The 23,434-nt window shown below is 49.4% G+C and overlaps 1 protein-coding gene across 1 annotated transcript in view; it reads left to right on the top strand.

The window, feature by feature from the left end:
• The first annotated feature begins 1,543 nt into the window (after positions 1 to 1,543).
• The window catches only part of LOC133360413 (polypeptide N-acetylgalactosaminyltransferase 18-like), a 44,750-nt gene continuing 22,859 nt past the window's right edge, over positions 1,544 to 23,434 (top strand). Inside the window, 4 exon segments of the mRNA XM_061579128.1 lie at positions 1,544 to 1,708; positions 8,727 to 8,966; positions 12,192 to 12,359; positions 12,362 to 12,467. Coding sequence (XP_061435112.1) covers positions 1,567 to 1,708; positions 8,727 to 8,966; positions 12,192 to 12,359; positions 12,362 to 12,467 — 656 coding nt within the window. The 5' untranslated portion in view covers positions 1,544 to 1,566.

Genomic DNA, 23,434 nt, shown 5'->3' with positions numbered 1-23,434 from the left:
CACACACATCACAATACTCACACAACACACATCATACATAATACTCACACACATACATAATACTCACACACATACACAATACTCACACAATACACAATACACACACACAATACACAATACTCACACAATACACAATACTCACACAATACACAATACACACACACAATACACAATACTCACACACAATACACAATACTCACACACACACCATACACAATACACACACACACCATACACAATACACACACACACCATACACAATACACACACACACCATACACAATACACACACACACCATACACAATACTCACACACATCATACACAATACTCACACAACACACACACAACACACACAATACTCACACAACACACACACATCATACACAATACTCACACAGCACACACATTATACATAATACTCACACACACACATTATACACAATACTCCCACACACACATTATACACAATACTCACACAACACACAATACTCTCACACACACACAATATACACAATACTCACATAACACCGCATTCGCATCATTCGCGATCGAGCTAAGTTGCATCATGTATTTCTAAATGTGTATTTCTAAATGTGTAATGATTATAAATTGCGTGAACCTCTACTTGGCTTCAAAGCTTGTTGACTTTGTCAAATGTTTCCCGACAGGTTATCACCAACGTCGAGTTGCAAGTCCACGGATCGAGCATAAATAATTCAGAACGCGTCCAAGCCGGCGGAGTGGATGACAACGAGATTCTTGAAATGTAATTCTATCATCGGGAGCCGTTGCAGGTGCTGCGCTTGTACCGAATTAAGCCGCGAGATTGCGTGCGTCTCTTTGTCTGTGTGGATGTTGAACTTTTTTCACACCCTACGTAGCCAAGCCGTGCGAGTCGGGGGTGCGAGAGTACGGGGGGGGGGGGGGTCAGCCAAACCAAGTAAACACAACGAGCCCTTCTCGACGGGAGTGGCGTGAAGCAGGGACGACTTCGCAAGCGCTGCGCTTTTATCATAATTAGTCGAATTAAATAAATAATTGGTCGAATTAAAAACGTGATTAGTCGTGGCGGGTGGCGGCCACTCGCTGACAAACACAATCGTCTCGCTCGACGAGGAGGAGGAGGGACGTGAACCAGCGAGGACATCATCGCTGCGCCATGTCCTTGGAGAAGTCGCCTTCACGGCCACGTTCGGGTCGCGATCCCCTCGCACCTCAAAGTGCCTCTGAGACCTGTTAGCCTCGTTAGCCTTGCCGATATCGCTACTATCACCCACCCACCCACCCCACGCTACCACCAACACCCACCCCACGCTACCACCACCCACCCCACGCTACCACCAACACCCACCCCACGCACCACCCACCCCACACCCCACGCACCACCCACCCCACACCACGCGCCACCCACCCCACACCCCACACTACCACCACCCACCCCCACACTACCACCACCCACCCACCCCACGCTACCACCACCACCACACCCCACACCACCACACCACCACCACCCCCACCATTTTTGCTGTGGTCATCTTTATTGTCGCGAGGAAGTTGGGTTTTTATGTCCACGCCGGTTGTCGCTTCTCGCAAGATTCGTGTAAATCACGGAAACGCCTCTCTGCGGCTAGCGTACGCGACACGTAGAGTTGACGCTCAGAGGTCGGGGAAGATATTAAGGAGAAAGATTGCAAGCTCCTTGATTTGTGAGTATTTTTGAAATACCTCGGCATCGACGAATCTTCATTATTTGCACTTCCTATCGCTTCAAATTGGCACGCAAATAATTGAGGTTGGTGGGGTCATACGGTGGAGAGATTGATGCAGGTTATATTTTCATTATAATACATTTGCAAGTTTGCAAAAAAACTACTGAATTGCAGAAATTGAATAGGAACCACACATTCGAGCAGCCTTTGATCGAATTACATTTCGATAATGCCATCGTCATCCATCCTGTCGGCTTGGACGTATTCTTCATTATTTATTCCAGTTCCATCAACGTAAAACTCGACGTTGGTTATGACCTGTTGGGTAATATTTGGCAAAGGTAACAATATACAAATGACATGAAGCCGAGTCCAAGCTCACACGATGTATAATTACACACCCAGGAACACAATGGAACCTACCGCAATCGTGTTAGGTTGCATTGTGATTAAAAACAAAGTGCACAGCACTTACCGGAGGGAGATGAATGTGGGGTTATGCAAGTGTAGTGCATGATGTGTGTGTGTGTGGCTCTAAGCGTGCAGAGAATTCGATTCCCGCTCACGGCCAACACCATTGCCGATTATCTGAACCGGTCATGGGTCTCCCCTAGGTCGACTCAGCCTCAAATAAGTACCTGTGTGGTGTGTAAACATCGTTACTGGGGAGACAAAGGCGGCCGGGCGTGGCGCTGGCCACCCACCCCCTCGTGTGCCACAGTGCCGGCCTTCATAGGTGGGTCCTACTCGCTAACAGCACTTGCCCCGACAGTCTGTTAAGGCTATCGGGGGATCTTTGCCCTTATCTTATGAATGTAAAGTTAACGCCAAAATGTTCTCGCTCTCTCATACGGAACATTTATAACCTCAAAAAATTCTCACAGTTGCCAACTCAAAATATAAGAATATGTTCGGTCATTCGCTTTGTATAAACGTCGGATTGTTTAGCCGTATTAATGTACAAGATGCCAAGTTTCTTTTACCGGCGTATGCTCGCGACGTATAGGCACACGGTGGTGACGATGCAAATCGATTCACACCGACACCGGATTATGAGACGCAGTCAAAGTTACACAAATCTGGACATACACACAACGATCGGATAATAAGACGCAATTTGAACTTATTATTCAAAATACAGGGGGTGGATTGGATGGGATTCGATGCAGGCTGATCCATTTGTAGATACCCCGCGTAATTACTGCACGAGCGACAAACATAATTCCCCGAGGCAAGAGAATAAAAGTTTCGTTTCAAAGTCTCCTTCTCTCTCCACGTCTCTCTCGTTAACATCTCGTTTTTTTTGTGAAGACCATAACTTCTAAACGGCAAGATACTCGAGCAAAATCACAATTTTTAAGAGAACAAAAATAATCTACTCGCTTGCTCCGAGAGATAGAGAGAGGCACGGGGGTGGTGGGGGTAATGCGAGCGGCAAAAAATCAGCAATGAGTGGGGCATCTGGAAACGTGTCGCGCGTGTATAAATATAAGGTGGCGAGATTACAAACAGACTAGAATCGACTTACCTGCGCCATAATCGGCACGCGACAACAATGACCAACATCTCAAGCCGGTAATGAACGTTACCTGGCTGAATGTTGCAGGTGAGTGAAGTGGAATCTGCCTCGAGTGTTCCAGAGCGACACGCGCGGGATAGGTGGGGTCCGCTTCGGTGTCGCAGGTGGCGATTGAAGGAAATAAATTCCGTGGTGGCTCACACAGCCACTCGCTCGCTTACTCACCCACCCACTCGCTTACTCACCCAGCCACTCGCTCGCTCACCCACCCACTCGTTTACTCACCCAGCCACCCACCCATTCGCTCACTTGCTCACCCAACCTGCCACTCACTCGCTCACTTACTCACCCACCCACTCGCCCGCATCCTCACCTACCCACCCACGCACGCAAAAGCCAAATATCCCCCCCGTATTGCGTTCAACAGACTATCGGGAGAAGCGCTGTTAGTAGCGAGTAGCAGCACACAAGGGGGTGGGTGGTCAGCCCCACGCCCGGCCGCCTTTGTATCCCTAGTGGCGAGTTCTACACACCACTGCACCAGGTACTCATTCGAGGCTGAGTCGACCTAGGGGAGGCCCCAATATACACAGACACACACACAAATATACATACGCACCCATATACACATAGACACACACTCGCATGTAGTCCAATATACGGCATAGCGAGACTCCTCCTGGGTGAAGGTGTTCGGCCGTGCGGCGTTGTTTGACCATACTTCACCACGCTGGTCAGTGCGGCTGGGCGAGTGAACGGGGAATTGTGGTGGCCGTGCCTCTGGGCTGCTGCCGTTGCTGAGGTCCGCCGGGCCCCGTGGGGCTGGGAAATCCACGCCGAGGGGTGGCTGCCGCGGATTTCTACGCGGAGCCGGAGTGTGCCAACCGCCGCGGATTTCTACGCGGAGCCGGAGTGTGCCAACCGCTGCGCCACCGCTCGCAGGCGGCCACTCTGCAGTCGTCGGCGCGCCCGACTTTGTGCGGTGAGAATCGCGCGCGAAGTTCTCGCTGAGACCTGCGGGATATCCGTGCCAATTATTATAATGGACACAGCAGACTCGTCATCATCATCATCATCCATGAGCAGATAGCCACGAGGGCGTGTCGTCCACTGCACTCGCGTAATTTGTTTACACTTTACTCTGTTACGTGTGGTGTCAATGTACTCAAGTAGCGCACATCGTAGTCGTGTGCTGTATAGTAGAGTCGTGTGAAGTGTATAGTGTATAATAGTGGTGTGTATAGTAGTGTCGTGTATAGTGTAGTGTGTAGTAAATAACGTCGTGTATAATAGTGGTGTATATTGTAGTGTGTTGTAGTGTATAATAGTGGTGTATATTGTAGTGTGTTGTAGTGTATAACGTAGTGTATAATGGTGTAGTGTATAACGTAGTGTATAATGGTGTAGTGTATAGTAGTGTCGTGTATTGTAGTGTGTTGTAGTGTATAACGTAGTGTATAATGGTGTAGTGTATAACGTAGTGTATAATGGTGTAGTGTATAACGTAGTGTATATTGGTGTAGTGTATAGTGTAGTGTATAATGGTGTAGTGTATAACGTAGTGTATATTGGTGTAGTGTATAACGTAGTGTATAATGGTGTAGTGTATAGTGTATCATAATCATCACGACGATCCACAGCACAATTGGCGATTTCTTTCCACTTTCCTGTCTTGTGGTGCCAATGTGCTCCCAGGTCGAGGCCGCATATTGTATAGCACCAATGTCTTAATGTCGTCGGCGTCGTCACTTTGAGCTTTCATTTCTAAAAAAAAGAAGTTAATACCTCGGTGAGCTTTGCTCGCTAGGATGGCGGTGGTTTAGTTATATTCGTAGATGTGTTGGCGATGCGTTTATCTTTCTGTAGTGTTGTGGAACGCCCTTACCCTGCCCCGACTGGACATCTGTGAAAAAGAGCTTGATGGCTCATCGGATTCCACCAGCGTAATTAAATATTCTGATCGTCTCCGTGAAGGTCTTCCTCGCTTACCGATTCCTTAATTTAAACAAAGTCGACCCCATCGCGGTTCCTGGCTTCGAGCCGGCGTCCTCCTCCTCCTGTGGTCACCGCCACGTGACATCGGATTCATTCCGTCTTCTTCTTTCTTTACGGGGTTTCTTTATATTCAGGCTTGGCATCGGCTCAGATCGCCACTGGACTGTGAAGCCCCAAGGTGGAGTTTACTACCAAACTATTGCCACGTAAATGAACTTTCGTCCAAATGGAACTCGGCGTTCTACCCGTGCGCGCTTAAGTCGCGGTCACACGGACTCCTCTAGCCAGGTCGTCAACCTCGCACGGTACAGGCGGGGGGGGAAAGTGGGTGGGGGGGGGGAAAGTGGGTGGGGGGTGGAAAAGTGGGTGGGTGGGGGGGGGGGGAAGTGGGTGGGGGGGGTGGTAAAGTGGGTGGGTGGGGGGGTGGGAAAGTGGGTGGGGGGGGGGGGTAAAGTGGGTGGGTGGGGGGGGTGGGAAAGTGGGTGGGGGGGGTGGTAAAGTGGGTGGGTGGGGGGGTGGGAAAGTGGGTGGGGGGGTGGGAAAGTGGGTGGGGGGGGTGGGAAAGTGGGTGGGAGGTGGGAAGGTGGAGGGGTGGGTGGGAAAGTGGGTGGGGGGTGGAAAAGTGGGTGGGGGGGTGGGGGGTGGGAAAGTGGGTGGGGGGTGGGAAAGTGGGTGGGGGGGTGGGAAAGTGGGTGGGGGGGTGGAGGGGTGGTAAAGTGGGTGGGTGGGTGGGGGGGTGGGAAAGTGGGTGGGGGGGTGGAAAAGTGGGTGGGGGGGTGGGGGGTGGGAAGGTGGAGGGGTGGGTGGGAAAGTGGGTGGGTGGGGGGGGTGGGAAAGTGGGTGGGGGGGTGGGAAAGTGGGTGGGGGGTGGAAAAGTGGGTGGGGGGGGTGGGGGGGTGGGAAAGTGGGTGGGGGGTGGGAAAGTGGGTGGGGGGGTGGTAAAGTGGGTGGGTGGGAAAGTGGGTGGGTGGGTGGGAAAGTGGGTGGGGGGGTGGGAAAGTGGGTGGGGGGGTGGGAAAGTGGGTGGGGGGGGTGGGAAAGTGGGTGGGGGGGTGGAGGGGTGGTAAAGTGGGTGGGTGGGTGGGGGGGTGGGAAAGTGGGTGGGGGGGTGGAAAAGTGGGTGGGGGGGTGGGGGGTGGGAAGGTGGAGGGGTGGGTGGGAAAGTGGGTGGGGGGGTGGTGACGAGGTGGTTAGCGCGCTGCCCTGCGAATCATGGTGAACCCGAGTTCGCTCACGGTCAAATGATTATCTGGTTGTGTAATGATTATCAGCGCGGGCGGATGGGTGAGTGGATGGGTTGGTGTGGGAGCGGATCGGTTGATGAGTGGACGGCCGGACGTGTGAGTAGCAGGGAGATGCGTGGTCTCATTCTGTATTTATGCAAACTAGCCAAACGGGAATTTCATGTTCATAAATTGGCATTTGATTGGACATTCTGTATTTGCATACGTGCCGAATCGGCAAGAGCCTCATTGCATTGTATATGTTTAGTCTGCACCTGCCTTGCAGCTCACATTGTTGCCACAGTGCCTGGTACCAAGTGGGGAAGTGTACCTAGCAACGCCGCCATAAATGATATCACGTCCCAGAGCCAGTTCCATCCACGCGTGTTTACCCCAACGACTCTGGATCAACACGGCCGATTGTAACACGCATATTGAGAGATACAGTGCAAGAAAAGATTTGTGTGAACCGCAATCATAGTGATGGAGATTCCATAGTTTTAATCCGATAGCCCTCTTGAATCATAACCGACCTTTTATTAAATATCTAACAAGGTTTATATTAACCAATTCCATGTCTTTTGAACCAAAATTACGTAAAAAACAAACAAACACTTATTAATTAAGGTTCGGGGTATGTTAAAAAACAAGTGAACCCTTGGTTTCATTAGCTTCATTAAGGGAAATAATTAGAATCGGGTGTTTAATAAATTACGTAGACGTTCAGGGGTGAGTTTGGGAGGCCCTGCCAGATAAAAAGATCAGAAACTTTGTGAGTTTGGTCTTCGCCATAGAGGTGTGTGGAAACAAGTCATTCCACGATCAAATGAAATCTCTGAGGACCTCAGAAAAAAGTTATTGATGCTCGTCTGTCCAGAAAGGGTTACAAAACCATGTCTACGGATGTGGAGCTCCACCAAATACAATCAGACAGAGATTCGACAAATATAGAAAGTTCAAGACCACAGTCACTCTACGCAGGGAGCGGTCGTCTACATCTCCACAAGAACACACCGGAAAATCATCAAGGAAGTCACAAAGAACCCCAGAGAAAAATCCAATGATCTGCAGGCCACTCTCGCATTGGCGAATGTGAGTGTACATGACTCATCTTTCAGAGAAAGACTGAACAAGAATGAAGTTCATAGAAGGATAGCAAGGAGAAAACCACTTGGCTGCTCGTCTGGAGTTTGCCAAAGAGCGCACAGATGATCCACAAGACTTCTGGAACAATGTTCTCTGGACAGATGAGTCAAATGCAAAACGTATTGGCCTCAATGAGAAACGTTATATTTGGCGAAAACCAAACACTGCTTTCGAACAGAAGAAACTCATCCCAGCCGTCAGGCATAGGTGGGAGGAATGTGGTGGTTTGCGGTTGCTTTTCTGCCTCAGGACCTGGACGGCTTGGCATCATTGACGCAACCATGAATTCTGCATTGTATTAGAAGATTCTAGCGGAGAATGAGCCGAAGCTGAACCAAAAGTGGGTCTTGCAGCAAGACAATGATCCTAAACATTTTTTATAATGGCCGAGTCAAAGTTCGGACCTAAAGCCCATCTGAATGTTGCTGCAGGATCTGAAGTGAGCTGTCCCCATGGCAGGCAACCCTCAAATGCCACCGAGTTGAAGGAGGTATGTCAGGAGGAATGAGTCAACATTCCTCAAACCCGATGTGAGAGACTGACCAATGGTTACAGGAAACGCTTCGTTGCGTCATTGCTGCTCAAGGGGGTGTCACCAGTTACTGAATGTAAACGTTCACAGTGTTTTTTCACACATGGTTATGGCATGGAGAATCAATGGAAGAGAAATAGATGCTGAAAGAGTATCATGTTTTTGTGTAATTTGTTTAATCAGGTTATCTTTATAATTAGGACTTATATTAAGATCTAGCAACATTTTAGGTTTGAAATATCTAAAAATGTGAAAATCCTAAAAGGGGGGTTCACAAACTTTCTTTCTGCACTATATTGGCGCACAACGGTGGCTAGGAGATGTTAACTCCCTCGCCTGCTATACAGGATGCCGCGGGTCCATCCCGACCCGACACCTGCTGGTGTATTTGAAGTTTGCGTTCTCTCTTCCAGAAGCGAACTGGCTATCGAAAATGATAGTTCAACATAGTAGCTTACCGTGTGGGAATTCAAAATAGCCCCTGAATACTCTAAACGCGTTATGTTGATTCTAAATGTGGACACAAACTCCAAATCTTCGGCAGGTGTCAGGGTCACTGCCTCAGGATAAATGACGATTCTGATTCTGCTTCTGCTCCAGATCTTCCCATGGCGATGGCACGGAGGTCGAGTCTCTTGTGCGTGGCGCTGCTCGTCTCCTGCTTGGTCAACCTCTTCTGGCTCCAAAGGAACTCGGACGACACCTCGGACTCCTCCTCCACGAGGTCCATCCGGGGGGAGGCTCCTGGTTCGATGTTCAACATCCGTAGGCGTTTGGAGAGCGAACCGTACACGGAACAGTTGAACGACATCGAGAGGATGGTGGTGAAGATCCTGCAAGGTATGGAGACCACCACAACTCCTTTCGGCCACAACAGTTCCCATGGCCACAAATTCTCCCCAACCACAACTCCCTTGACCACAGATCCCATGGCCACAACTCCCTCAGCCACAACTCCCCGCGGCCACAACAACATCCCTCTACTACACATTCACCCAATAATTCGTGAACCCACCATCTCACTCAATCACTTAGTCAGCCACGTATCCATTCAGCCACCAACCATCTCGCTCAACCACCCATCCACCCACTCGCTAATTAATTCACCTACCCACCCACCCACTCGCTCATTACAGATGACTCATCCCGAATCTCTTGTGAGTTCTCAGCTGGCTTCAATAAAACAAACTTGAACTTATACTCTTTGGCTCTTTCAGTAAAGTCACGTAGATAGAAAAATAATTTTAAAATCACGACGTTTCGATCGCAACACAAGTAATCGTCTTTGGGTGAAAAAGTACAGCAGGCGGACTGCCTCAGCGTGACTTTACCGAGAGACCCAAAGAGTATGAATTCCTGCAGTCACGAAAGCTTTAAGTCAAGATTTAAACTTGAACTTGATTACGCAACCGCTTGGCTCGGCTTGGGTGTGGCGGTGGAAAAGGTCGGGTGGGAAGGGTTGATGGGAGGCAGTTAACTAGGCAGCTTGGTACGGAGTCATTGTGTTGAGAAAGAAGACGAATGTCAGACGAGCCCAGTTTTGTGCTCGTCTGACATTCGAAAAAACCACGCACAGCAAAGGCTCGGTCATGCTGCTGCTGGTGGTGGGGGTGGTGGAAGGCTCCTCCCAGGCTCCAGAGCTGTAGAGGGCCACTCTGTGCGACCATGATGGAGCCATCAACTCGCCACACTCGAGAACCCGGGTTTAAACTCGACTATAAAGCATGTTTTTTTTTTTTTACCAGGTAATGCCCCACTGAGCTACGCAGCTCTTTTTCTGAAGCGACCTGCCATCACAAATAAGAGCTCAACGAAGCGGCAATCATTATCGTCACGTGGCAGCCATACGACTCGTAAACGCGTGATGTTGATTCTGAGCGCCTGCTACGATCATGGCCGCGACGACTCGGAGAGCGGCACGTATCACTGCAGCGATATCCATCTGTTCCTTCTGCATGGGGTTCGAGTTATTGCCCCCCCCCCCCCCCCGCCCCGTTGTATATGTAGGTTTTGAAAAATTGAAGATACAAAAAAAATGCGTAATTAGCGAAAATTATGCTAAATTATGTCATTATCCGCATAATCATGTGGGTAGTTGTGATAATTAGGCTTAGCTTCGTTGCCCAGGGTCATATCATCAATCGGGATAATGCAATTATTCTTGCTTAAACATGTATTAATTATATCTTTGTGTGTTTATGTCAGGTCTCCAAATTCAAATCTCAACGCAGGATACAGTTCTTACAAATAAGATTGTTACGCATGAACTCATGAAAGAAACACTCATACACTTCTGTGTTAAGCAATTTTAATTCTAAACAAAAACATGACACTCTAATATGCAAACTCTCATGCTTGGAATTATCCACGGTACCATCAGGGAAATTCCCCTCAGTGAGCAGTACATTTAACCATCAATGATTGCGTTGTTTCACTTTGGCAACCGCACATATGATTAATTCCACCGCGTAACACGCGCATAGACGGCGATAGGGAGAGTCTTTAAAACAGGCATGCAACGATATTCATACGAAAGGCAATAAAAGCTAATTATTATACCCCAAATGCAAAAGTATACGTCAATAGATTCATCGGCAAGATTATATAATGAACGAAATGTCTTGGAACAATGGTGTGCGACGGTGTACGTGCCCTCTTACGAGAGATTATTATCTTTGGCTGAGTGGGTGAGGGTGGGGCTGGGTGAGGGTGGGGCTGGGTGAGTGGGTGGGGGTGGGGCTGGGTGGGGAGGGTGAGGGTGGGGCTGGGTGGGGAGGGTGGGGCTGGGTGGGGTGGGTAAGGGTGGGGCTGGGTGGGGAGGGAGAGGGTGGGGCTGGGTGGAGAGGGTGAGGGTGGGGCAGGGTGGGGCTGGGTGGGGAGGGTGAGGGTGGGGCTGGGTGGAGAGGGTGGGGCTGGGTGGGGAGGATGAGGGTGGGGCTGGGTGGGGAGGGTGAGGGTGAGGCTGGGTGGGGAGGGTGAGGGTGGGGCCAGGTGCGGAGGGTGAGGGTGGGGCAGGGTGGGGCTGGGTGGGGAGGGTGAGGGTGGGGCTGGGTGGAGAGGGTGGGGCTGGGTGGGTCACCCCGTTGTGCCCTTATAAAACTAAACGTTTAACCTACACACTACACTATACACGACACGATACACTCCACTTATGCAGGTAGTAACAGCTTCCACACTGCCCACCAGGGATTATGTGTCTTGCTGTCGTGCACGAATGCGCTGTCCAACCAAGTTCCTACCTGCCCACTCCGAAGGAACGTGTTTATTCGGTTCATGTTTAATCAATATTCGTAATGCTCCTCGTTACGTCATTATTTTGAGGGTTTTGCCAAGCTTTGTTATGAGTCTGTCTCCAGGGATTGGTATTTTATTTTGAGTTATATTTCGATGCTGGAGGAATAGTTTTAGTTTGGACTTAAGTTTTTCGTGATGGCAGGGGCTCGTGTATTTAGTTCATTTGGTGAAGTTACATAGATAGAAAGATACAATACTAAATAATATATGAGTTATATAAGGGTGAAATAAAATAAGTAATAATAAAGCCGCTAATATAGACTGCAGTCTATAACGTCGATTTGTTCTTTTTGCTGAGTTTCAAAATTTTACCGTTAAAAAAAATGCGAGTTGTAACGTCCGTTTGTCTCCGCTATGTGCTCTGGAGATTTGTTTGTGCACTCTTCAAAACGTCCGGGGAGGTCATGTCATGTGGTTAGCTGCCAGCCTGGAGATTTCCAGATAGTCGCTAACCCCTCTTTGCCCTGAAGTTTGTTGTTTAATGGCATTTTACGACCTCCAGCTTGTGAGGGGTAGAGTTGAGAGTTTTGGGGGTATCTGTTTTATATATATTTATTTTATTTTTATTATTTTTAATAAAAATATTGGCCCAATTATTCTTAATATGAATTTGGAAAAAGGCTTACATATACAACACCCCCCTCGCTTATACAATTAAACAACAGCAGGCATCGTCAGGGTCGGGATCGAGCCACGGACCTCCCGCATACCAAGCGAGGTAGTGGACGTCTCGCTCTCTGCTTGCGTCCCGTTTCTTCGTGTCGTGTCAAGAGATGAAGAGCGCCAGGAATGCGCCTCAGGCGGCAGCGGGGCCGGGCGGCAGGGACCCGCAACAGGAGCAGCAGCAGCAGCAGCAGGAGGAGGAGGAGTGCGAGGGGAACGAGTTTGTGGCGCGGCCTGAGCTGCCGCTCTTCAAGGAGTGGGGGGGGCAGCTGCCCCCCGCGAGAGGCGCGCTGCGTGCGCGCGCTTCCTCGCCTACGGCTACAACGCCTACCTGAGCGACCGGCTGCCCCTCGACCGCGACGTGCCTGACAACCGGCCTCCCGGGTACGCCACTCGGAGTCGCACTCTCGCTCAGCATCGTCATCATCGTCATCACTGTCATCATCACCGTCATCGCCATCATCATCCTCGCTTATCATCGTCAACGTCATCATAATCACCATAATAATCACCATAATCATAATAATCTTCAACATTATAACATCATCGTCAGTGTCATCAGCGTCTTCATCAGCATCATAATCAACATCATAATCAACATCATCATCGTTATTGTCATCAGCATCATCAGCATCATAATCATCTTCAACATCATCATCGTGTCATCAGCGTCTTCATCAGCATCATCATCATCGTTATTGTCATCAGCATCATCAGCATCACCGTCATCACCATTATCATCAACCGCCCCACCCAGGTATGCAACTCGGGAGTCACTCATTCATCATCGCCAATATCGTCACCACCACCATCATCATCATTAGCGTCGTCATCATCATCGTCATCATCATCGTCATGATGCTCATCATCGCCATTATCGTCACCACCAACATCATCATTATCGTCGTCATCATCATCATCGCCACCATCGTCGTCGTCATAATCGCCATCATCGTCATCTTCACTTTGGTCATCATCACGAGTATGTAACTCGACGGCTCTCGATGTAACCACATGGCTCTCGGTGTCACTCTCGATCTCTCTACGTCCTTGTAAGAGGGCTGCCTCTCAGCTCCCAGGAATTACGATTGCAAAACCAGGGGCGTGAATGCACGTGCGCGTTTACGGCAATACGCCGCCATGGGGATCCGTAATGAACCGGATTTTTATTCCTGGGTTTAGTATTTTACATCGGCAATGAAATATAAGACGCCTGTTCTGTTTGTTTTTCAACCCGAGTTGCTCTTGGCAATTTACCTTGCCAAACAAGACACTGCCCCCGTTGATCAAAGCGTGGCCCTTCTCTCTCTTCTACTTCTTCTTTCGTATCGCTGATGCAGATGCAGAGCAACGACTAAAATATCACATTCTAAACTAAAATATATTATTTTTCTCACAAATGACAAACACTCGTGAAGAGAGATTGTGCCGATATTTTATTGTTCCGTTTTATTGCTACGCTGATCTCCAGTGACCTCAACTTTCCACGGGACTTGAAACCTTCACCTCCAAACGACCGGGGGGAGCAGTGGCAGCAGGGGCACAACAACCCCGGAAATAAATACGTCCAAAGTCATTTGGATTCCGCTCAAATACTTTACCGAGCCTTCAGGCTATCGCCGCGCCTTTCCCCCGCGCGAAGCCCTGTGGAGCCAGTGGTGGAAATTCCACATTCCTGTTTTAGGGGCGGGTGAGTGTATTCGAAAAAGTAAATTTAGAAATAACCAAAATGTTGGGTTGACTGACGAGCGTTACTTTGATGTGGGGCGGCTGGGGGAAAGTGCTGTCCCTCGACTGTGTGTGGACCGTATGAATGTGCGTGCATCTTATTTCACACCATATGTAGCCAACCGTGCTAATCAGAAATGTGGGGGTAGGATAACAAATTAGACACAAAGTTTGTGTTTAGTTTGAAGAAGAAGGCATCTCCGAGGCAGCTCTGTCATGTCCACTTCTGCAGGCCGGAATTGGCAGCTGCACAGAGTTGGTTTCGCCATCAATACACGAACTCGTCAATGAGCTTCACGAGTTACCTATCGGAATCACCACCTCCATCGTCGTTATCATCACCACAAATACCATCACCTTCGTCATCATCATAATCACCATCGTCATCAGCGTCATCATCAACTGACCCCTCCCACCTGGGTACGCCACTCAGAGTGCCTTGCGTTTCAAAGCTCCGCACAGGTGGATACAAGAATCCGTTGCTGCACACCCATCTCCAGGCCACCCGGCAGCCAGCCCCCACACTTCTATAGCAAACTCCAGGGCTTCACTTCCAAGCCATCTCCCACTCAACCTAACTAACCTCTTGTTTTACCAGGTCAGGCCCACTGCTCTATGTAGCTCTTAATCAGAAGCCACTTTTCTATCACAAATGATAGCCCAACAAATTGGCTCATCGTCACGTGAACATTTACAGGAGCCAAACACTCCGAACGCGTGTTTCTAAATATGGAGAGAAAAAAACCGGAGGACCCGGAAAAAAATCCACTTCACCACGGAGAGAGAGACGCGCAAACTCCAAATGTACAACAGCAGGCGTCAGAGTCGGAATCAAACCCACGCCCTCCTGCATACCGGGCGAGGTCGTTAATATCTCGCAATCGTGACCCACCCAATATTTTCTGACAATAGAAAAAGCAGCCATCGGCGATAATAAGATGGGCAGAGCCGGTATGAACCATGCACCGGATTCACCCCGTTCTGGATTAGACGTGGCATTCTTGTCTGGGCAAGTGGCCCAGAGTGTCACCCGCCCGTTCAGCTGAGCTGCTGTCAAACGCACAAATGAAGGTGATGCCGCCCTGGAAGATGACGGACACATGCTTCAGAAGCATTGGGACATTGGTTTTTTACACTTGTTCACCTAGGAAAGTGAGGTGAGTCAGCGAGCGAGTGAGTGAGCAGGTGAGTTAGTGAGCGATCAAGTGAGAAAGTGATCAAGTGTCCATTTGGGGCGACGCGGGGAAATTGCGTGTGACAGATTGTGTCACTACGCACATTCTGATAGTGTGTTTTGGGATTTTGTTTTTTAAGTTTTATCCAATTTAAAACTCCATTTTATTCATAATAGAGTTTTTTCTAAAAGTAAATTAAAAAGGTCCTCGTAATATGGGAACTTTTTGAAAAAGGTTTCTATTTGGTGTTTGAACATCTTAACATTTTAATACAGGTATTTTTGTTAGATCGCGTAAATATGTGTCGTTAAACCCGCCACCACCCGACACAGCCAATTAGTAAGGTTTGTCACGTAAACAGAAATCTTGTAAACTTTTATTAATTGGCTGTGTCGGGTGGTGGCGGGTTTAACGACGTATTTATATTTACGCGATTTAACCCAACAAAAACTCTTGTGGATAATATTGGTTGCGAAAACCTGCTACGTGTCAAATCCATTTTATTCTTGTGTAATTTCACTGCCTGTGTGTGCGTAGGTCAACGCTTACAGTTTTCTGCAACATTTGGACGTTTCCCTTCGCATTAATAATATAATAATGCGTATTACTTATTTATCTATCCAGGAGGCATCAGCAGGGGCCTGGGCCCTGCATTTGAGTTTTTATTCGTGACACGTGTTCAGCCAAAATCGACCCGGTTGGTGGCAACTCTAAAGTATTTTATTATGTTTTATTTTTATTACTTTATTATTTCCCTTTTACGTGACCTTACCGAAAGAACCAAGAAGATGAATCGCTGCAGTCACGAAAGCTTTAAATCGAAATTTAACTCTAAAGTTGTTCTTATTTATTTTACCAGGTAAGGCCGCCACTGAGCAATGTCGCTCTTTTACAGAAGCGACCTGGCCGTCACAAGTGATAGCTGGAAGTATATTATTAAATAATACATATTACAATTCCTTATAGTGGAAACACATACTAATTAACTGATTACTAACGTAGCATATAATTATAAAAACACACGTTACAGCTCATTACTAATCATAACCATTGACTGATTACCAATCTATTAAACAATTACAATACCCCCTCCCACCCCGCCTGAAATCGTCGCACCTGATGAGTTAAATGATGACGTCACCCTGCTGCTGCTGCTGCTCTATTTAAGACCGGGAGCAAGTGAGGGCTTCACAATTCTGAAGAATTGGCTCGATGATGCTGGATGCAATTGCCAGCGAAACGTCGTACTCAAAAACTGTAAATGTTGTGGATTCACTCTTCAACACACCGGTCGGCTAAAGCAGTGAACTATTTGTCTTTTGTCAACGTGACACTTTTTTACTGATTGGCCGTGTCGGGAGGTGGAGGGTTACGACACATTTATAAATAACGCGATCTAAACCCAACAACGTTGATTATGAATAATATTGGTCGCGAAAGTCTGCGTGTTAATCCAACGAGAATTGGCTTATCATGTGGATATTTATAGCAGCCATTAATCCTCTAACTCCTGAGATTGATTTTAGATGTGGAGGGGGAAAGGGAGGCGCCAGAGTGAAATCCACGCGACCAGCGAGGAGAGAGACAGAGACGCAAACTCCAAATATACAGCATCAGTCAGGTTCGGGATGAAACCCACGACCTCCTGTATACCCGGCGAGGTAGTTAACATCTCACCACCGTGGCTTGTATAGACAGTGAAGAGCGTTGGCGTGACGACTGATGAACCTTGTGGTAATCCATTGTTGAGGAACGGGAGTGAGTGTCTCCCATATCGACATGCAGTCGCCTCTTGCTCAGCATCGTCCCACATGTCAGTCGATGTTGTTAAGAGGCAGGGGAATGGACCTTGCGAGCTTCAACACCAAGCCCTTAGTCCAGACTTGTGTGTTGTAGGCCAATGACAAGTCCACTGGAGACCTGCACTTTTACATAATCTAGATTGATAAACTCATTTCTTTAGGACTCCTCTTTGTGTTTAGTTTGTTGCCTTTCCCGCTGCACCTTCCGATTAGCACCGTTGAATACGTACGGCGCGAAAGAAGTTCAACATACATACTGTAGATGGATGATTGTATAATTTATTTATACATTTCCGTGCATCTATGTATTATTTTACTTACATTTTTACCATTACTATAATGGTAATGAATCCAAAGTTCGTTATTCTGAAACTTCGTATATTGAATCTTCGCATTTCAAACTCCGCTTATCTTCGCCGCAGCGGATTTAAGCTCAGCCATGCCGCAAAGACGGTGGTCACCGCATCGTGCGGCCCTTTCAGATGCGGCCGTCTGGAACGCTCTTCCTCGTGATATATTAGTCGGCCACTGGAGCACTGCGCTTTTAAATCATCTCGATTGGCAAACTAATTTCTTTCGGACTGCTATTTGTTGTATTTAATTGGTTTGTCCTTCACCCGCACCATGTGATGAGCGCGGTTGGACTACGTACGTACCGTGTGAAAGAGAATATCAACGCCTTGTGAGTGACTACTCAGGGCAAGGTGCGGTCGGAGATCGCTGGTCGCTGTGACACGCGGTCACGCGTGAACAGGCGAGCACGCGAGTCATCCGATGGCGAAACTTTGCCGGTCGCGACATTTGTCCATCGCGCCCCAAGCTGGCCTGAGGTCGGAGCCGTCAGATAATTGTCGGTGGGATGTTTTGTGATTTTTTTTTAGTTTTATGAATACATATTTATATATTTATGGATATGATGTATTTCTGACGAAAGGACAAAACGCTTTCAAAATAACCCTTACGGACAAAGCCGCTCCCAAAAAAGCGTTCGAACCAGAACATCTTGTACCATCATCTTCATCGTCGTCGTCGTCGTCGTTATCGTCGTCACCCCACTGAGCCCCACGGTGCTTTGTGTCGTGCCCCAAACCAATCGACTGACCTGACTGACCATATTGTACCGTGTGCGTGCGTGTGTTTTATTTCGCACCGTACACAGCCAACCCTGCTAATGGGAGGTGCGGGCCGTCTTGGCATTTCACAGCTCCTCGCTCTATCCACTGCTGGATGAAGTTGCTTCTTCGTAGCTAGTTTGTAACAGGCTACCCCTTAACTCGTCAAAATGTATTATGAGTTTTTTAAATAAAAAATTAACTTACAATGTAGAGGGCTCTCACTCACCCACTCCCTCACCCATTAATTCAACCACTCACTCAATCACTCATTCACCCACTCCCTCACCCACTCACTCAACCACACACCCACTCACTCAACTACTCACCCACTCACACACCCATTCACTCACTCAACCACCCACTTCCTCTTCCACCCACACACTCCCTCGCCCACTCACACGCCCACTCACTCGCCCACTTACCCACCCACACACTCCCTCACCCACTCGCTCACCCACACAAGGACACTCACCCACCCACGCAAACCTACCCACTCGCACGAAGACACTCACCCACCCACTCACCCACATGTTTGCCTGCTGTTAAAATAGAGACGAAGACTCGGTTTGGCAACTTCGCACACCTGTTATGACGTCTCCATTATGCAACCTGACGTGAGGTGCACCTGGCCCAGGGCGAAGCGACCCTTGAAGCACCACGCGGCGCTTCTGCCTTGAAGCACCACGCGGCGCTTCTGCCTTGAAGCACCACGCGGCGCTTCTGCCTTGAAGCACCACGCGGCGCTTCTGCCTTGAAGCACCACGCGGCGCTTCTGCCTTGAAGCACCACGCGGCGCTTCTGCCTTGAAGCACCACGCGGCGCTTCTGCCTTGAAGCACCACGCGGCGCTTCTGCCTTGAAGCACCACGCGGTGCTTCTGGTGCTTCTGCCTTGAAGCACCACGCGGTGCTTCTGGTGCTTCTGCCTTGAAGCACCACGCGGTGCTTCTGCCTTGAAGCACCACGCGGTGCTTCTGCCTTGAAGCACCACGCGGTGCTTCTGCCTTGAAGCACCACGCGGTGCTTCTGCCTTGAAGCACCACGCGGTGCTTCTGCCTTGAAGCACCACGCGGTGCTTCTGCCTTGAAGCACCAAGCGGTGCTTCTGCCTTGAAGCACCACGCGGTGCTTCTGCCTTGAAGCACCACGCGGTGCTTCTGCCTTGAAGCACCGCGCGGCGCCGAGATTATTGCAGCCGCTTCCGGTCGCGTTCCATTTGAAGGCTCAGTTCACACCTGCACACACTGCGCAATATGGAGCAAAGATTTGGGCGAGTGGGTGAGCGACGATCATCTGAACGAGTCCTGGACCTCCCCCCTAGGTCTACTCGGCCTTAAATGAGTACCTGGTGCGGTGTGTAGTAAACATCGCCAGTCGGGGAGAGAAAGGCGGTCGGGCGTGGTGCTGGCCACCCACCCCCTCGTGTGCCGTGCCGGTCTTCATAGGTGCTGCTCTCTAACAGAACTTGCCCCAACAGTCTGTTAAGGCTACACGGGGGATCTTTGTCTTTTTGTTGAGTGGGTTGGTTAGTTGGGTGGGTGGATGAGTCGGTGCGTGGGTGAATTGGTGGGTGGGTGGATGAGTCGGTGGGTGGGTGAGTCGGTGGTTGAGCATTGATTCAAGAAAGTTTAAGACAGTTGTGTTCAGATGTTCAAACACCAAACAGACACACACCTACTGCAAGGCATCAAGACTGCATTCACCACACATACTTGTGACAAAACGTGCAAACAAACGTGCTTTGTTGATGATGATAATAACAATGTCACACATTGTCTTTGAAACGGATTGGCCTACACCCAGAGACAGCCTCTCTGCACCACCACCACCGGTGTCTTCGTAGGACAGAGAATAATGCCACAAGGCGAACAGCACAAATCACAGTGCAAGTGTCGTGTTGTACTCACACGGACACTCGTCACTTTCCACCTGTGTCACTTATTACCTTGCATCATCCAGTGTGGATGCTCCCCACTTCACATAAACTCTCCTATTCACCTCCGCACATCCGGTGCGCGGTAACCACTCTGTCTCCGCCGCTATACCCTGCTATCCCCTCTCACTGCCCTAACTCCCCTCGCCTGCCCTGCTTCCCTCACACCTGCCCCCTCGTTCCTGCCCCAGCAGGGGATCAGCCAACACTGCTGGGGAGGACGCAGTGAGGAGGGCGAGGTCCCAGGCGTCTTCTCCCCGACTCTTCTCTTCTTCATCCCTGGATCACCCCGCGCGGCTCCGCACACTCCCTTATATACACAGTGCTGAACTTCACGCGACAGATTCTTACTTTTCCTTCGTCACTTTATTTCACCAACATCATTTAACATTGCCCCACGTGCTCTCCGCTCGCTCACTCCGCGTTCCGCCAGCCTCGCTCGCTCCGCGTCTCCGTCGACTCTCCTCTCCGCTTCCCCTGTCACAGTTCGGCCAGGGTTGCGATTTCCGCACCAATTTCCGCAAACATGCTGTTTTCGACCGCATTTTGCGGTAGTTTCTGTGACCCTCTTCCGCACAAATTTCCGCAATTTGCGGTGATTCCTGTGAAGACTTCCGCAAATCGTGACTTCGATTCCCGCCTTTCTCGGTGCCGTACTCGCGCGGTTGGCGCACATATCTTGCGTATGCCCATTTGGCTCTGCTGACTTCTGGAAAAAACGATATGTATATATGAACTATGGATTCCTGCATTCAGACAGCGTTGTTGGTGCGCACAAACTGTGAAAAAATCAATGAGAGCCGCGAGCTCTTGTGCGTCGAAGTACTTGTCGATGCCGTCGATGAAGCACACTTGCCACAAGTACACGACGCCACCGTTGACATGTTTGTCGCCGATAGGAATCCCTACGGTTGCATCTTTCCGGATCGACGCAACCCCCGGCGCTGTGCTCAGGCCCTTTTGCCCAGCCCCATGATGTCTCCTAGCGTCTGCCATTCGGAGCCCTCGCAGTACTCGTAGCGACAAAGGAAAAACAAAAAACTGTAGCATTTTCTTTATTCATATTCTGTCGATATGCAAAACTATTCATCGTCGCTCAGATTGCAGCGCGTTGGGAAATCCACTGGTAATTTTGGCCAAGCGCTCAGATACCCACGCTGTTTTCGATACGCTCAGATACACACGCGTTTCCGCTCAGGTAATATCCTCGTCCAGCGTACGCTAATTTGCCTCTGTCGTAGCTACTTTATACCTCCTGCGAATATATACACTTTACTGCTAACGATTAAAACTTTGGCGCACAGGTCGGTCGGCTGTGAGAGGGCTTTCTCTCTGCAAAACAACATCAAGCCCGAGGAGTGGTTGCTCCTCTCGTGCAAGCAGTTGAACGCGCTTATAGTTTGCGCCCGCGACAAGCCAAAACTCAGCATCTTTCACGCCGAAGACGACATGAAGCGCTGGAAGAATGCGAAGAAGTGAAAGTACATGTGCTCGTAATCACGGCTCCGCATTTGAATAAAGTATGTGGTTCTTGTGCGGAAATGCGGAAATCATATATTCATTCCAATCAGTAACTCAAAGCCCTACGTGATGCTGGGCCTTGCATGTATCCTTTCCAATAGAACGCATTAACGTGTTGTTAAAAGCGCGCGGTCATAGGAGTAGTCTTTCCACCGTTTGCGGTTGACTTTAGCAAAAATGCGGGAAAATTTGAACCCTCCTTCCGCATTTTCCATGCGGAAATCGCAACCCTGAGTTCGGCCGCTCTCCCGCGGCTTCTCCGCCTCTCTCCAGCCGCCCTCTATCGGCTTCGCCGTCACACTCCAGCCGCTTTCTGCTGGCTTCGACGTCACACTCTACGCTACCCTATACTTCTCCACTGCTACCCTACACTTCTACACTGCTACTCTATACTTCTCCACTGCTACTCTGTACTTCTCCACTGCTACCCTACACTTCTCCACTGCTACCCTACACTTCTCCACTGCTGCCCTATACTTCTCCACTGCTACCCTACACTTCTCCACTGCTACTCTGTACTTCTCCACTGCTACTCTGTACTTCTCCACTGCTACTCTGTACTTCTCCACTGCTGCCCTACACTTCTCCACTGCTACCCTACACTTCTCCACTGCTACCCTGTGCTTCTCCACTGCTACCCTACACTTCTCCACTGCTACCCTACACTTCTCCACTGCTACCCTACACTTCTCCACTGCTACTCTGTACTTCTCCACTGCTACTCTGTACTTCTCCACTGCTTCTCTACACTTCTCCACTGCTACCCTGTACTGCTCCACTGCTACTCTACACTTCTCCACTGCTACTCTGTACTTCTCCACTGCTAGTCTATACTTCTCCACTGCTACCCTGTACTTCTCCACTGCTACCCTGTACTTCTCCACTGCTACCCTGTACTTCTCCACTGCTACCCTATACTTCTTCACTGCTACCCTGTACTTCTCCACTGCTACCCTGTACTTTTCCACTGCTACTCTGTACTTCTCCACTGCTACCCTACACTTCTCCACTGCTACCCTGTACTTCTCCACTGCTACTCTGTACTTCTCCACTGCTAGTCTATACTTCTTCACTGCTACCCTGTACTTCTCCACTGCTAACGTGTACTTCTTTACTGCTACCCTGTACTTCTCCACTGCTAACGTGTACTTCTCCACTGCTACTCTGTACTTCTCCACTGCTACCCTGTACTTCTCCACTGCTACTCTTTACTTCTCCACTGCTACCCTGTACTTCTCCACTGCTACCCTACACTTCTCCACTGCTACCCTACAATTCTCCACTGCTACTCTGTACTTCTCCACTGCTATCCTGTACTTCTCCACTGCTACCCTGTACTTCTCCACTGCTACCCTGTACTTCTCCACTGCTACTCTGTACTTCTCCACTGCTAGTCTATACTTCTCCACTGCTACCCTACACTTCTCCACTGCTACCCTGTACTTCTCCACTGCTACCCTGTACTTCTCCACTGCTACCCTGTACTTCTCCACTGCTACCCTGTACTTCTCCACTGCTACCCTGTACTTCTCCACTGCTACCCTGTACTTCTCCACTGCTACCCTACACTTCTCCACTGCTACCCTGTACTTCTCCACTGTTACCCTGTACTTCTCCACTGCTACCCTACACTTCTCCACTGCTACCCTGTACTTCTCCACTGCTATCCTGTACTTCTCCACTGCTACCCTGTACTTCTCCACTGCTACCCTGTACTTCTCCACTGCTACCCTGTACTTCTCCACTGCTACCCTGTACTTCTCCACTGCTACCCTACACTTCTCCACTGCTACCCTGTACTTCTCCACTGCTACCCTACACTTCTCCACTGCTACCCTGTACTTCTCCACTGCTACCCTACACTTCTCCACTGCTACCCTGTACTTCTCCACTGCTACCCTGTACTTCTCCACTGCTACCCTACACTTCTCCACTGCTACCCTGTACTTCTCCACTGCTATCCTGTACTTCTCCACTGCTACCCTGTACTTCTCCACTGCTACCCTGTACTTCTCCACTGCTACCCTGTACTTTTCCACTGCTACTCTGTACTTCTCCACTGCTAGTCTATACTTCTTCA

The sequence above is a fragment of the Lethenteron reissneri genome, chromosome 68 (assembly GCF_015708825.2).
Source record: "Lethenteron reissneri isolate LAM-NWPU_2019-01 chromosome 68, ASM1570882v1, whole genome shotgun sequence".
Classification (NCBI taxonomy): domain Eukaryota; kingdom Metazoa; phylum Chordata; class Hyperoartia; order Petromyzontiformes; family Petromyzontidae; genus Lethenteron; species Lethenteron reissneri.
Note: the sequence above shows the minus strand (reverse complement) of the source record. Positions and strands in the feature narration are given on the sequence as shown.